The sequence below is a fragment of the Pseudorca crassidens genome, chromosome 10 (genome assembly GCF_039906515.1).
Source record: "Pseudorca crassidens isolate mPseCra1 chromosome 10, mPseCra1.hap1, whole genome shotgun sequence".
NCBI classification, from domain to species: Eukaryota; Metazoa; Chordata; class Mammalia; order Artiodactyla; family Delphinidae; genus Pseudorca; species Pseudorca crassidens.
Window position 1 is genome coordinate 52,927,471 of NC_090305.1, and position 14,236 is coordinate 52,941,706.

The window sequence follows — 14,236 nt, forward strand, 5'->3', positions numbered from 1 at the left end:
AACACAAAAGATTCCAAATAGTCAAAGCAATCTTGAGGGAAAAAAGTGGAGCTGGAGGAATCAGACTCCCTGACTTCAGACTACACTACAAAGCTACGGTAATCTAGACAATATGGTACTGGTACAAAAACAAGAATATAGATCAATGGAACAGGACAGAAAGCCCAGCGATAAACCCACGCACCTATGGTCAGGTAATCTATGACAAAGGAGGCAAGGATATACAGTGGAGAAAGACAGTCTCTTCAATAAGTGGTGCTGGGAAAACTGGACAACTACATGTAAAAGAATGAAATTAGAACACTCTCTAACACCATACACAAAAATAAACTCAAAATGGATTAAAGACCTAAATGTAAGGCCAGAAGCTATAAAACTCTCAGAGGAAAACGTAGGAAGAACACTCTTTGACATAAATCACAGCAAGATCTTTTTTGACCCACTTCCTAGAGCAATGGAAATAAAAACAAAAATAACCAATTGGGACCTAAGGAAACTTAAAAGCTTTTGCACAGCAACGGAAACTAGAAACAAAACGAAAAGGCAACCTTCAGAATGGGAGGAAATATTTGCAAACGAATCAACAGATAAAGGATTAATCTCCAAAATATATAAACAGCTCAAGCAGCTCAATATTAAAAAAACAAACAACCCAGTCAAAAAATGGGCAGAAGACCTAAATAGACATTTCTCCAAAGAAGATATATAGATGGTCAAGAGGCAAATGAAAAGCTGCTCAACATCACTAATTACTAGATAATGTAAATCAAAACTACAATGTGGTATCACCTCACACTGGTTAGAATAGCATCATCAGAAAGTCTACAAACAACAAATGCTAGAGAGGGTATGGAGAAAAGAGAATTCTCTTGCATTGTTGGTGGGAATGTAAATTGATACAGCCACTATGGAGAACATTATGGAGGTTCCTTAAGAAACAAAAAATAGAACTACCATAAGACCCAGCAATCCCACTACTGGGCATATACCCTGAGAAAACCATAATTCAAAAAGACACATGCACCCCAATGTTCACTGCAACACTATTTACAATAGCCAGGTCATGGAAGCAACCTAAATGCCCATCAACAAACAAATGGATAAAGAAGATGTGGTACAAATATACAATGGAATATTATTCAGCCATAAAAAGGAACGAAACTGGGTCATTTGTAGAGACATGGATGGACCTAGAGACTGTTATACAGAGTGAAGTAAGTCAGAAAGAGAAAAACAAATATCATATATTAACACATATATGTGGAACCTAGAAAAATGGTACAGATGAACCGGGTGGCAAGGCAGAAATAGAGACACAGATGTAGAGAACAAACGTATGGACACCAAGGGGGGAAGGTGTGGTGTGGTGGTGGTGGTGTGATGAATTGGGAGATTGGGATTGACATGTATACACTGATGTGTATAAGATAGATAACTAATATTGAACATGGGAAAAATAAAGAAATGATTAAAAAAATAAAAAAACAAATAAGGTACTTTGTAATTCAAGTCAATTCCATAAACATTTATCATGAAACTACAATAGTCTTTACAGATCTACACAATTTATACTTGGTTTTCTAATTTATGATTAATTTGGTTTCTCTAGAATAGAATGTCCTGGCCTTCAAATTGTTTAAAATGTGAATAAATCTTTTTGTGAATAAATAAAGTCACTATTGTTGATTAGAAAGTAGAAAAAACCAGTTATTATCTGTCACTAGATTCTAGGAATTTCCGTCTTTATATCAACGAAGATTTTTTTCCAGGTGCCATTTATGTCAGTTATCAATTTATTGCTTCTCAGCTCCGAATCCACCCGTTCTTTATGTTCTCCAGTAATGGAGGTGGACTCTATAAATATTTCTCCTTGCCATCTGGTCCAATCGGAGACTTTATCACCAGAGGGTGCTGGAGGGACACGGAGAAGGAAGAGGTGTCTCCTCCTGGTCACGTGCACTCATCTCATGGGGCTCCTGCAGTAGGAGGGGCTCTTTTCAGCAGTTTTGGTGACCAGCAGCAAGTGGCCCCTGACAGCTTCCCCCAGCACCACGCCCTGTGGCGGCTTCACAGCAGCCTGGTCACAGGAGGATGACCATAAATGGTTTTTCTTGCACACTCTCCTCCGGGGACTTCATAGGGAGGGCTGCCAGCGATGCACCTTGCCTTGGATGGCTTGAGTGAGTTCTAAAATATGGCAGTGCCCTGATATCAGTGTCCTCCAGCACTCCAGGAGGTGGACTCCTAGAGACCCCACCTGTGTGACACCTTGGGGGACTTCCCTGTCATCTTGGGAGCCACACTGCACCCTCTCCAACCTAGTCTGGATCTCAGCCCTGGGTGGGGGTGGCCTCTTGCTCAGTGCTCCATCTCCATTCTAGGAGTGATGTCTGTTCTTTACAGTATCTGCTATTTCTGTATTTGTTAGGGTCTCTTGCGAGGCAATCTCCCATGATTCCAATCAACTGTTAATAATTCTTTTTTTAAAATATGGAACTCTTCACAGATCTGCATGTCATCCTTGCACAGGGACCATCCTAATCTTTTCTGTATTGTTCTAATTTTAATATATGTGCTGCTAAAGCAAGCACGATAATTCTTTACATTGCACTTTCCCACTTCAGATTACTGTGCAGTTTTTGTCTTTTTATTGGACCCTAATACATCATTAAATAAGCCATTCTTTTTCATTTGCATGGCAACATTATGAATCATTTTGTAATAGTTTCTATCTGCTACCAGATCTGCTCTATATATTATGTTAGGACCTAGTCCTTTTGAACCACCTTTTATATTTTCTTCCTTGAATAAGTTTCGGTTTATATATGTATGTATATATATATATATATATATATATATATGTATATATATATACTTTTTTTTTTTTTTTTTGCGGTACACGGGCCTCTCATTGTGGCCTCTCCCGTTGCGGAGCACAGGCTCCGGACGCGCAGGCTCAGCGGCCACGGCTCACGGGCCCAGCCGCTCCATGGCATGTGGGATCTTCCCAGACCGGGGCACAAACCCGCGTCCCCTGCATCAGTAGGCAGACTCTCAACCACTGCAACACCAGGGAAGCCCGATTTAGATATTTTGGAAGTGACAAATCTGTGATATCTTTGCCCAGTCTCTTTTAGAATGGTATGGCTCCAGTGCTATGATATTTGAAAACTGGTGAAGCCTTTTTGACATTTCATTTCATTGGAGGAAATTTGATGCTCCCTTTGGTGGAATACCTTTACTATAGGCATTCCCCAAATTATTAAAACTTGGAAAAAACATCCCTTGAATATCCACTAGGAACATATTTGAGTTTTCCTGTCTCTTTGCCTCTGTAGCTTTTATTTTATATAGACTTTCTTCAAGTAGTTTCAAAGCAGTAAAGTGTATTTTCAGAGTAGAACCATTCACATGCCACTTAATTCCATACATATATAAAAGTCTGACCTCTTGGGTGTCTTAGGACCACATTTAGTCCATATTGTCTAACACCACAACATTGAGAAGGCATAAAAGGGAATCCAAGTGTCTAGACCAGATGGATGATAGAGAAGGGTACAAAAAACCTGTAGCAGTAAAAGCATTGTCATCGTCTTTAAAAATTCATGGAGAAGTAGAGAAGTGTCACCAATGAAAAGATGGGTTCATTCTATCCTGATTTTCAAAGAGAAAGAAAGGAGATATATTCCAAGAAATAAAGCCAGTGCTTTGATGTCAATTCCAGCAAGGATTATTGAGTAAATAATATGAGACCCTTGGGGGAAAAAAAGTCAGTGGTCACCAAGATACAGTAGCTTGTATTCTCTAAAACTGAGCTTTGTCAAAAGAAATTCATCTCTGTTGCTGAAATATCATTAGATCACAACGATGATGATGATTAATAATAATAAAAACTAGCAGTATGCTTTTTAATAAGTATAAATGTAGACTCTAGCACATAGACTGAAATGATCAATCATGCAAATATAGAATGGAGAAGGGGGTCATGATGGATTTTACCTGACTTCAAGCTCACAAGTTTTAAGTAACTGATTAGACTACTGAAAAATTCCAAAGGCAGCACTTAGTAGCACAAAAAGCCTGGGTTTTGGAGTCACATGGATGCAGTTTGAATCCCAACTTCACCAGGTCTTTGCTTGGACAAGTGTCAAACTCTCTAAGCTTCAGCTTCCTAATCTATAAAATGGAGATTATATTGTCTACCCCACAGAGTTGGTTTGATGAGTAAAGAGATTATTTCCAACATTTACCACCACATCTGGCACACAGAAGGCACTCTACTAGTGTAGTGACTATTATTTGGAACTATATTGGTAGAAAGATGTGGTTTTCAAGTGGATAAACAGTCCCACTTGAAAATCTTCACTGGGTGAGACACATCACTGTGTTAATTTCTGCCTACAAATTAGAAGGGGAACATAAAAAAGTTATAGCATGTCCAAAGAAGGGCAACTGAAATGTTCAATTCCATATGATTTAAACACAGAATATAACTCAAAATTTCTATATGTTCTAGATATTGGACCAGGCATTGGGATGAGAAACATGACTTACATTTTATGCTTATCTCCAGGAACTCAGAGAGCAGTGATAAAGCTAGGTACAGGCAATCAAGCTGCAATGGTATGGGTATTTTAAAAGAAGAAATTTCTCATAATCCGAGAAATATTCCTGGCAAAGCGAATAGTACACAGGTAGAAGGTGGTGTATTCAGGGTGATGGCAAGTACTTGGAATGACTAGATGGCAGGGTGTGCTGAAGAGGGGTTATGCTGGAAACAGAGATGGGCATCCTTTCACAAAGGACTTCCTCACTGGCCATGCTGGGGAGTCTGGGCTTGATTCCAGAGGCAACTGGAGAGTTTCAGTCTAGGGGACAGATTTCATTTTATTAGAAAGCCCACAGGGTGGCTGCAGTGTGGAGATGGGATAAAGGGGTCTAAGACTGGAAGCAGCAGATGAGTTGGGAGACAGCACCAACCTGAGTGGTAAGGGGAGCCTGAACTAAGGTGGTGGCTTTAGGAGTAGAGAAGGGAAATAGGTGAAGACAACATCGAGACTTTGCTTTAGATAAATCATAGTTCTAATGAAAAAGAAGAAGATGGATCACAGTTCTAATGGAAAAGAGTTCCAAAAATTCATCTGGAAAATGAATTTATCAAAATTTTGGTAAAGAAAATGGCTACACTTCAGCTTTAGAAATGATGAATTTGAGGTGACTGTGGGAGTCTGGAAAATTCCAGGACATACCTATATACAAAGGACTGAAGCTGAGGAGACAAGTCAGGGATGGAGACATTATTGAGACTATTGATGACAAAGCTCTAGACATGGATAAAACATTTCAGGGAAATGGACACAGGAAAGGGCCAAGACAAAAGAATGGAGAGCATTTAAGCAGTCCCCAGATGAAGAGACCTTCACACAGAGACTTAGAAGAGAAAGTCACATGGAAAGGAGAAAAACTGGGAAAGAAAGTTAAAGGAACCAAGACAGGAAAGAAGTGGATAATGGTGCAAAATGCTGCAGAAGTCCAAGAAGAAAATTAAAGGATGTGCACTGTATTTAGCAAATAGAAGGTTGTTATGATCTAATAAAACTATATAAAAACTATATTTAAAAAACTGTAAGTTGCAATGTGCTTGATACATATCAAATCCTAATAGTAGGATCCAGTAAGTATTAGAATATGAATATTTAGAGCTCCCTGGAAGAGGAATAAACTGTGAATTCTCTTACACAGGAAGTGTTCTGGCAGAAGTTGACTTCCTGTTACAAGAACTATCAAGAGAAGTTTCCTGCACTGAGCAGGAAGTTGACTAGATGTCCTTGAAGATCCTTTGTAACTCAGAAAGTCTATGAAACCTAAATAACTCTTTCTAAGGCAGAACTCAGGAAGAGAAAAACAAAAAGTTGAATAATTAGGACTCTCCCAAGAGATCAAAATAAACATGTGAATGATAGTATATACCGCTAAGAAAACATATTAGATCTTAGATCCAACATGGAAAAATAAAGATAGGATTTTCAGGGGCCTATGAATAATGCAGAATTCCTTTGAAATGATAAGTTTTAATCATCTTCAAGAAGATATGCATTACTTTTGTTCTTTTCAGGGAAAGATATTCAACTACTAGATACTCTGTGTGGTTGTGTTCATTTACTGTTTGTAATGTTCCACTTAACACTCTCACTGCCATCTGCTTCACAGTGAAATATACGTATATATCATTATAGACTTTTGTTTTTTCCTAAATTGAAAACCTTGCAGTTTTACAGACCTGGGCTCTCATCAAACCTGTGTATCTCTTCTCTTAAGTATGCATTAGGGTTATATTTAATCAGTGCAAGGAAGGCATTTGTTAACAAAAAGAGGCTAATCAATTTGACACTTATATGTGAAATTCAAGGTCTAAATTTACTTTATTTCTCTAAATGGATACAGAGAAAAGAGGCAAATGCAGATCACATACAAAATCCCTTATAAGTAGGAATGCTGGAGGACCATTGAAGGAGCCACCTTCCCTGCTTTGGGGCCATCTGGCTCCCACAGATAAAATATCCAGGGCAGAAGGCTGCCTAATACTTAAAATCCACCTTAACTTTCATTACAAGGATGTGAATGTTTGCATTTCCCTAAAGATGATGGCAAGAGGTTCCTCCCTCAATTTTTAAGCCTTTAGGAAGGTATATAAATAACTTTTAAATCAGTTCATTTTTCTCGTCACTTTTTCTCTCAGCTCTATCAAAAGACTGTGCAGTTCTGAGGTGTACAGCACTTTTCTTAAGACCTATACCTCCCACAGCTAGAGAAATAAAAAAGGCAATTCAAACTTGAGAAAATAAAGAGGTAATGCAACCTCAAGAAAATAAAAAAGGTGATTCAAACTCAAATTCAATCCAGTCAGATAGCTCTTGTTTCATCCTTACATGGTAAGTATGCATCTCTAGAAAATACAGACATTTTCTTCTGTAGTTATAATGCCATTGTCATGTCTAACAAAATCAGTGATAACTCCTACCAGTTCATATTAGAAATTCCCCAACTGTTTCAAAATTTACTTTTTACAATTGGCTCCCTCAGACTAGGGTTCCAACAGGTGCATATGTTGCCTTTGGCTGTTCTGCCTCTTAGGTTTCTTTGACCCCGGAAGTGATCATCATCACACTCTCCTTTATTTTTCCTCATGCCACTGACCTGTTGAAGAAACCAGGTCAGCTGTACTGTGGAATGTTCCACATTCTAAACTGGTCTTCTTGCTTTTTAGTGGTGTTACCAGAAAGTCGTTTAAATATGGACTCTTCTGCTCTTTTTGCAAGTTCCTTTATATCCCTAGTTTTCAGGGAGTCTGGATTCTTAGAACCTTCTGATCAGATGCCCCCTTTGCAGACAGTGGGAGAATCCACGGCCAGGAGTCTCCGGAGCAGTGTTTCCCGAAGTCATCTGAGGACCACCATCACATCTCACCCAAGTTACTGCAACAGTCTCCACCTTCTCTCGCTTATTCTTTTCTTGTCCTCCCCTCACCACCACCCCCTCCCTCTCTTCTCATGACATCCAGCACCATCTTTCAAAATGGAAGTCAGACTCCTCTCTGCTGAAAACTTCTCCAAAGATTACACTTGGAATAAAAGGCAAAGGTCTTTACCATGACCCGCCTGGCTCCAGCAGATCTGGTCTCTGCCAACCTCTCCACACTATCACCGACTATCTCTCCCCCTTGCTTAATGCACCTTCTTTTGGCTCCTCAAACACACAAAACTCTTCCTCTCACTGTTGTGGTCTCTCCTGTTGTGGAGCACAGGCTCTGGATGTACAGGCTCAACGGCCATGGCTCACAGGCCCAGCCGCTCTGCGGCATGTGGGATCTTCCGGGACCGGGGCATGAACCCGTGTCCCCTGCATCGGCAGGTGGACTCTCTACCACTGTGTCACCAGGGAAGCCCGCACACAGAACTCTTTTCAGCTTCAAGCCTTGGCAGTTGTTTGTTGATTCTATCTAGAATGCCTTTCCCTCAAGCATCTGTGTGGCACGCTTCTTACCATCATTCAGCAGGTCTCAGCGCAGAGGCAACCCCAGAGGGCCCTACCTGCATCCCAACCAAAAAGGCCACCACCATCCACAGCCCCCATTTCAGCATTTTACCCTATTTATTTCCATTATAGTACTTCCCATATCTGGAACTGTCTAATGAGTTATTTGTAATTACTTATTATCTTTCATGAATCTGTTCTACTGTTTTCTTAAGACTTCCCCCAACTTGATGTTTCCCATGTAATAATTTGCTTGTTTATTGCCTGTCACTTTCCTTTTGAATGTAAGCACCATGAGAGTTGGGAACTTCCCTGTCTTATATCTCCAGCACGTAGCAATTGCTCAGTAAATCTTGTCAAATAAATGAATACCAAAAACTAGCCAGATTGCTTATATACAGGATACACTCCTAGGCTGCAGTCTCTAAGTGATTTTTATTATGTTAAAAATTGCTATAAAGTATATGCTATAAGAAGAGCTAAGCAAACCTCACACGTTATATTTCTTAAAAATCAGAATTAAATAATATTCTTCATATTTTCTAACCATATATTTTAGAAAAAAACCCCAATAATCTCTATCTTTGTAACCACCATATTTCTTATATATAGCAAACAATCCAACAACAAAATGACTTATTTTGCCATTGCTCCAAAGCTAATATTCTCTCATTATTTTATAAAAAGAGAAAACTATATGCATTATTGTACATTCACTTAATTGATTTTTCACAGAAGCACCACTATAGCACAGTTGAATATTTGCAGTACAAGCATTATGCAATTTATATATCAAGATACAGGTCATAATTTATTCAGTATTATCCTTGGTAATTATTATTGAGCACTGTAATTTTCAATACTTAAAGGCAAGTGTGTTCTCTGAATCCAACAAAGGAAAAATACTCACTAATAGAGTAAATTAACATAATGGACTCTATGAATTAAGCTAATGGCTTGTTTCTAAGTCTGCAACACAAAAACCAATGAAATATAATAGATTAGAAAATTACCACCTTCATCACTGTTGACTGACAAAATCACAAGCACAATTCTGTAATCACTTACTTCCATCAGTAATTTGAATCCTTCTCTTTTCTTGATTTCTTCTACTAGGTACCTAAAAAAAAGTCACAGTAATATTTATAATCTTCAATCTAAAAAATCCATGAACATGGCTGACATACAATAAAACTATAATTTCTGATGCAGAGACAAGGCTTAAAAATAAGTAAGGGTACATGTACAGGCACAGGTCTGTATTTAGACGGATACACCTGAGCCTACTGCAATCCACTGGGGCCTGAGTAAAAAGGTACATCTCTTTGATGAGATGATGTCTATCTTACATGTTAGCATCAGACTTCAACCCAAGTGTGAAAGCCACACAAAGTAGATTGGATATATGTCTCATTCATATTCTAGATGGGAATTTAGCATAGGTACTTAAATTATCTAGCTGGCTTGGTGGTAAAAGTTTTTGGTGTTTAGTCTTGCTTGTGTGTTCTTTTAAGATCAAGGAAGTGCAACACCATTCTTCCCCAGGCCAGGCCAGAGGGAAGAAAGACTGATCACTGGTATCATGCTAAAAGTAAGTGGGTTGTAGCCACTGATAGAATGTCTATGAAGTTATCTTGAATGTCAGGGAAAAAAGAATTATCATGCCATAAGCAAAGGGCACAGCTACATGAGATATGGAATGTGATGGAGAAAAGACTAAAATGACATTGAGAATGAGAGTAAACGAACACTGACTCTGCCCCACTGGGCTTGGTTATTGTCTAAATAAAAAGATAAACCTTCTGAACAATTGGCCTTGAAAACTAGTGATTTGTTCATGAGCTTTGAAAAGTTCGTAACACTTGACCCAGTATTTCAAACTTGGGGGTCAAATGTAAGGAAATGATCAGAGGTGCTGACAAAAAATTACTTTCCAGGGTATTTTGCAATTTTATATGTTATAGCCAAAAAGAAAGGAAGGAAGGAAGGAAGCAGGCAAGCAAGCAAGCACTGGCTTTGAAAATCCTGTCCGGTCATATAGAATTATGGTACAATCATATGGAATTGATTGTGTAACTAAATTACATATATTCAATTAATACTTAAGGACAACAAAGAAATGCTCCTCTTTGGACCTCAATTCCCTTACCTGTAAAACTGGAATAACACATTCTGATTTTCCAATCTCAAAAGGACGTTGTAAAAAATTAAATAAAATCATATGTAAAAAATTGTATAGAATATAAACTGTGGAAATGGGGGATTATTATTACTATGTTTATTTACTAAAGGATATTCTAGAATGTGGATATGAAATACACCAGTTAATGGGATGAAGTTCTTTTTTCCCAAACAATTTTTTTAGCTTTTTGCATAAGGTTAAGTATTGGTGCTTAGCATACAGATTATATCATCTTTAAATTATAAAATATCTTAAAAAATCCTATCGGTATTAACTGGATAATATGAATCTTTTATTTTGAGCAATAATGTTGTGACACCACACATGTGCGTGCGTGCACGCGCACGTGCACACACACACACATATTCACAAAGTATTTGATGTTCTTTCTATATACTCCTTTCCCTGAACGTGTTTTCAGGAGATGTCATGTAGCTGTAAAGTTTTTACACCGTTAGCACACAGCCTAACTTTCGATAAAAGCAATTCCAATGGTCAATAAACATTAGAAAAGATGTTCAAGATCACTGGTAATCAAAGAAATGCAAATCAAAATAACAATACTAAACCTGCTGCCCAGAGGACACTGGAAACCAATTTAAAGAGGGACAACATCCAGTGCTAGTGAATGTGATAGAAAGCTGCTATAAACCTTTCAAAATTAATAATACTCGTAGCTTCTGATCCAGCAAACCACTTATGAGATGCTGGTCAACCAGGAAAACCTCATCAACACTAAGACAGATAGATAGAGAGATAGATAGATAGAGATAGACAGAGAGAAAGAGAGAGAGAGAGAGAGAGAGATGCATACACAAATGTTGCTGCATCTAAATCTACATGTGCATGTGTATGTGTGTGCCTTCCATACGGAATAATTAGAAACAAGATTAATATCCAGAAATTGGCAAAGGGTAAAATAAAATGTATTATAGCAACACATGTACTACGATGCAGCTATTAAAGAGGATGGATTATATCCACTTCAATTAAACCACAGGGATGCTCATGATGTATTAGTAAGAGATGAAAGCAAGGGACTGAGAAATGTATATAATATGATTCTGCTTTTTAAGAAAATGTAAAAAAAAGAAAAAGCATAAGTGATCCCTCTCCACATGTATATATGATCATGGAATGAAGACCACATCCTAAAGACATCCTTGATGTCTACCTGAGGAAGCAAGAAACAGGATGCAGTGGGGAGGTAGAGACTGTTTACTCTCTTTTTATATCTCTGCAAAGCTTCATAGGTGTGGTGACTCATAATTTTTGAAAAGGAAATTAATAAAAGAAAAAAATACAAATCACAAAACAAAATAAATAGACATATACAACCTTTATCTATACAAGGAAAGCTTCATGAACCCTATTTTTTCTTACCTTTTCAGGCACAAATATAACGACAATCTGCTAACTCGGTGCCATGATTCCATTCTGAGGGGGCCTGCACTAATCCTGGATACCCCCAGGTTATGAAATCCAGGCAACGACTCTAGAAAATTCTAGTTGTTCAGTTGATCAACTTTGTGATTCTAGGCAAACTCCTCAGACTCCCTGAGCCCTCCTCAGTTTCCTCATGCACGTAATGGAGATGTGGAACTAGATTTGTAAACTCCTTCCCCAACAGATAAGACTGTTAAGATGAAACTTCGACACACTGCCCATAGTCTCAGTTTAAAATATCTGTCAAGGGCTTCCCTGGTGGCGCAGTGGTTGAGAGTCCGCCTGCTGATGCAGGGGACACGGGTTCCTGCCCCGGTCCGGGAAGATCCCACATGCCGCGGAACGGCTGGGCCCGTGAGCCATGGCTGCTGAGCCTGCGCATCCGGAGACTGTGCTCCGCAACGGGAGAGGCCACAACAGTGAGAGGCCCACGTACCGCAAAAAAAAAAAAAAAAAAAAAAAAATCTGTCAAACTGGCTAACATTGCTCCTGGGAGAAAGGCATCCTAAGGCAGAGCTGAATCATTTCAGTTAAAACTCTGCCTTTTGCAAACCACGTGGATCAATGCCTCCATGCAGTCACTCTCAGAACCTGTAAAGCCCAGTGTAACGAACAACTGAGGGTGGAGGTGATTTGGATAAAGAATTATAACAATAATAAAAGGTTTACACCAGAGTTCCCAAACTATGTTCCTTGGTACACCATGTTAATAGGTTTCCCGCATGAAAGTGTTCCATTTAAATAAATTTGAGCAATGCTAGGCATATCCATTAGATTGCTTTTGCTTAAAATTAGAAGTGTACTTGGCTGAATTCATGAGAACATTTATTGAGCTGGTTGGAAAGTTCAGTAACGTCACCAAGAAACAGGCATTTTCTATTATTTCAGCCTGCCATGTTCAGAGTGTTAGTGAATTCACTGGTGTTCACAAGATGGCAGCCACAGCTCCACACATCACATCCATATGTGACAGTGTCCCAGGAAGAAAGAGAGGAGGCTGGAGCAAAATGCATTTTCTCTTAATTTCTATTTAGGTAAGAATATTTTCCTCAGAAGACTTCATAGAATTCTTCCTGTATCTTATTGACTGAACCTAAGTCATATATCCATCCCTAAGCTAATGACTGGCAAAGGGGATACGCTTAGGTCAATGTTCCCAGCTGGAATATTGCTATCTATATAAAATTGAGGTTCTGTTGGCAAGGAAAAAGGAAGAATGGTTTTTGGATGAACAGTCAACAGTGTCTGCCTGCTGGCTAAAGTTTAAAATGTTCCTATATTACAAGCCCCTCAGAGCCTTTAATGTGCTAATGAACACTTTGAATCTCCAAGAGAGGACCAATGTATTGGTTAGCATTGTCAAAACATATTTGACCGTGGAAACATTTTTTGGAAGAACATCTATTAAGATCTCCTGGAAGTCTATTATCCCATGGAGTGTAGGTTCAGAAATGCTAGCATAAAGTGCCTCTTCTATAGGGTACCTACCCTCTTCTTAAATAAATGCTTAGGGACTTTCCTGGTGGTCCAGTGGTTAAGAATCTGCCTTCCAATGCAGGGGACTCAGGTTCAATCCCTGGTCGGGGAACTAAGATCCCACATGCCGCAGGGCAACTAAGCCTGCACGCTGCAATTTCTGAGCCCGTGCCACAACTAGAGAGAAGTCCATGCGCCACAACAAAGATCCCGCATGCTGCAACTAAGACCCAACACAGCCAAAAATAAAAATAAATTAATTAAATTAAATAAATGCTTAAATGAAATGAGTTTTGGGGGAGGGGATCCAAATAAGGTTTAAGTTACTTCTGCCTACATTCATAGGATGATTTATTCCTCGCAACTTTTCAGTATATGGACACAGTCTAAAGATAAAATACATTAAAAAAAACAACAACTCTATTCTTATCTGATACAAGCCAGAAAAAAAAGATATACATTGAGTTTTTTGATAAAACTCAGGAACCATAAAACACTTCTACCAAAAGGCATCCAGGTAAATGGGTTCAAAAAGCAACAATAGTGTCATAAAATTCACAGTCCTTCCCACTAAGCTTAGCAAAAAGAGAAAAGAGAGAAAAAAATACACATTAGTAAGTTTTCACCAATCCTACTGGGTAAAAAACTCATTTTATTAAGATCCTGGCTTAGTTTTGAAATGTACATTAATGAAATCTTGCTCTGAAACATTTCCCTCCTTAGTTCCATGAGTCCATTTAACAGTTGTGCATTTCACTTGCCCTTTTGCAGGACATACAGTCCTTTCCAGAAATAGCCTTTCCAGTCCCTTTCTCAATTCACCAGCCACTTGGTCTCCCTGGAGCGCTCTGGACCAAGTGCCTCTCCCAGTCTCATCTCATTTGAGATTTCTTCTGATGCAATGGAACCTCCCAGAACTCCTGGGATTTTTTTCCATATGCTTTCTGTATGCTCTGCATATATGAGAACATATTGCATGGCATGTGTGATTCATCACAGACACCTACATGCTACATTTTACAGCATTGTGATGTTTTTAAAATTACAAATATAAAGAAAAAAATGAAAACGTTGGCCCTTCTATAGTCTTCTAGACTC

General features: G+C 38.7%; 1 protein-coding gene and 1 non-coding gene across 4 annotated transcripts in view; both read right to left on the minus strand.

The window, feature by feature from the left end:
- Positions 1-14,236, minus strand: part of GADL1 (glutamate decarboxylase like 1) — a 261,431-nt gene that overhangs the window by 76,546 nt on the left and 170,649 nt on the right. For all 3 annotated transcript variants that reach the window (XM_067753583.1, XM_067753582.1, XM_067753584.1), the window contains one exon: positions 9,103-9,154. In XM_067753583.1, coding sequence (XP_067609684.1) covers positions 9,103-9,154 — 52 coding nt within the window. The remainder of the gene's footprint in view (positions 1-9,102; positions 9,155-14,236) is intronic.
- On the minus strand, positions 2,485-2,591 carry LOC137233220 (U6 spliceosomal RNA). The gene has a single exon (XR_010947380.1). It is a non-coding gene; the product is annotated as a U6 spliceosomal RNA (small nuclear RNA).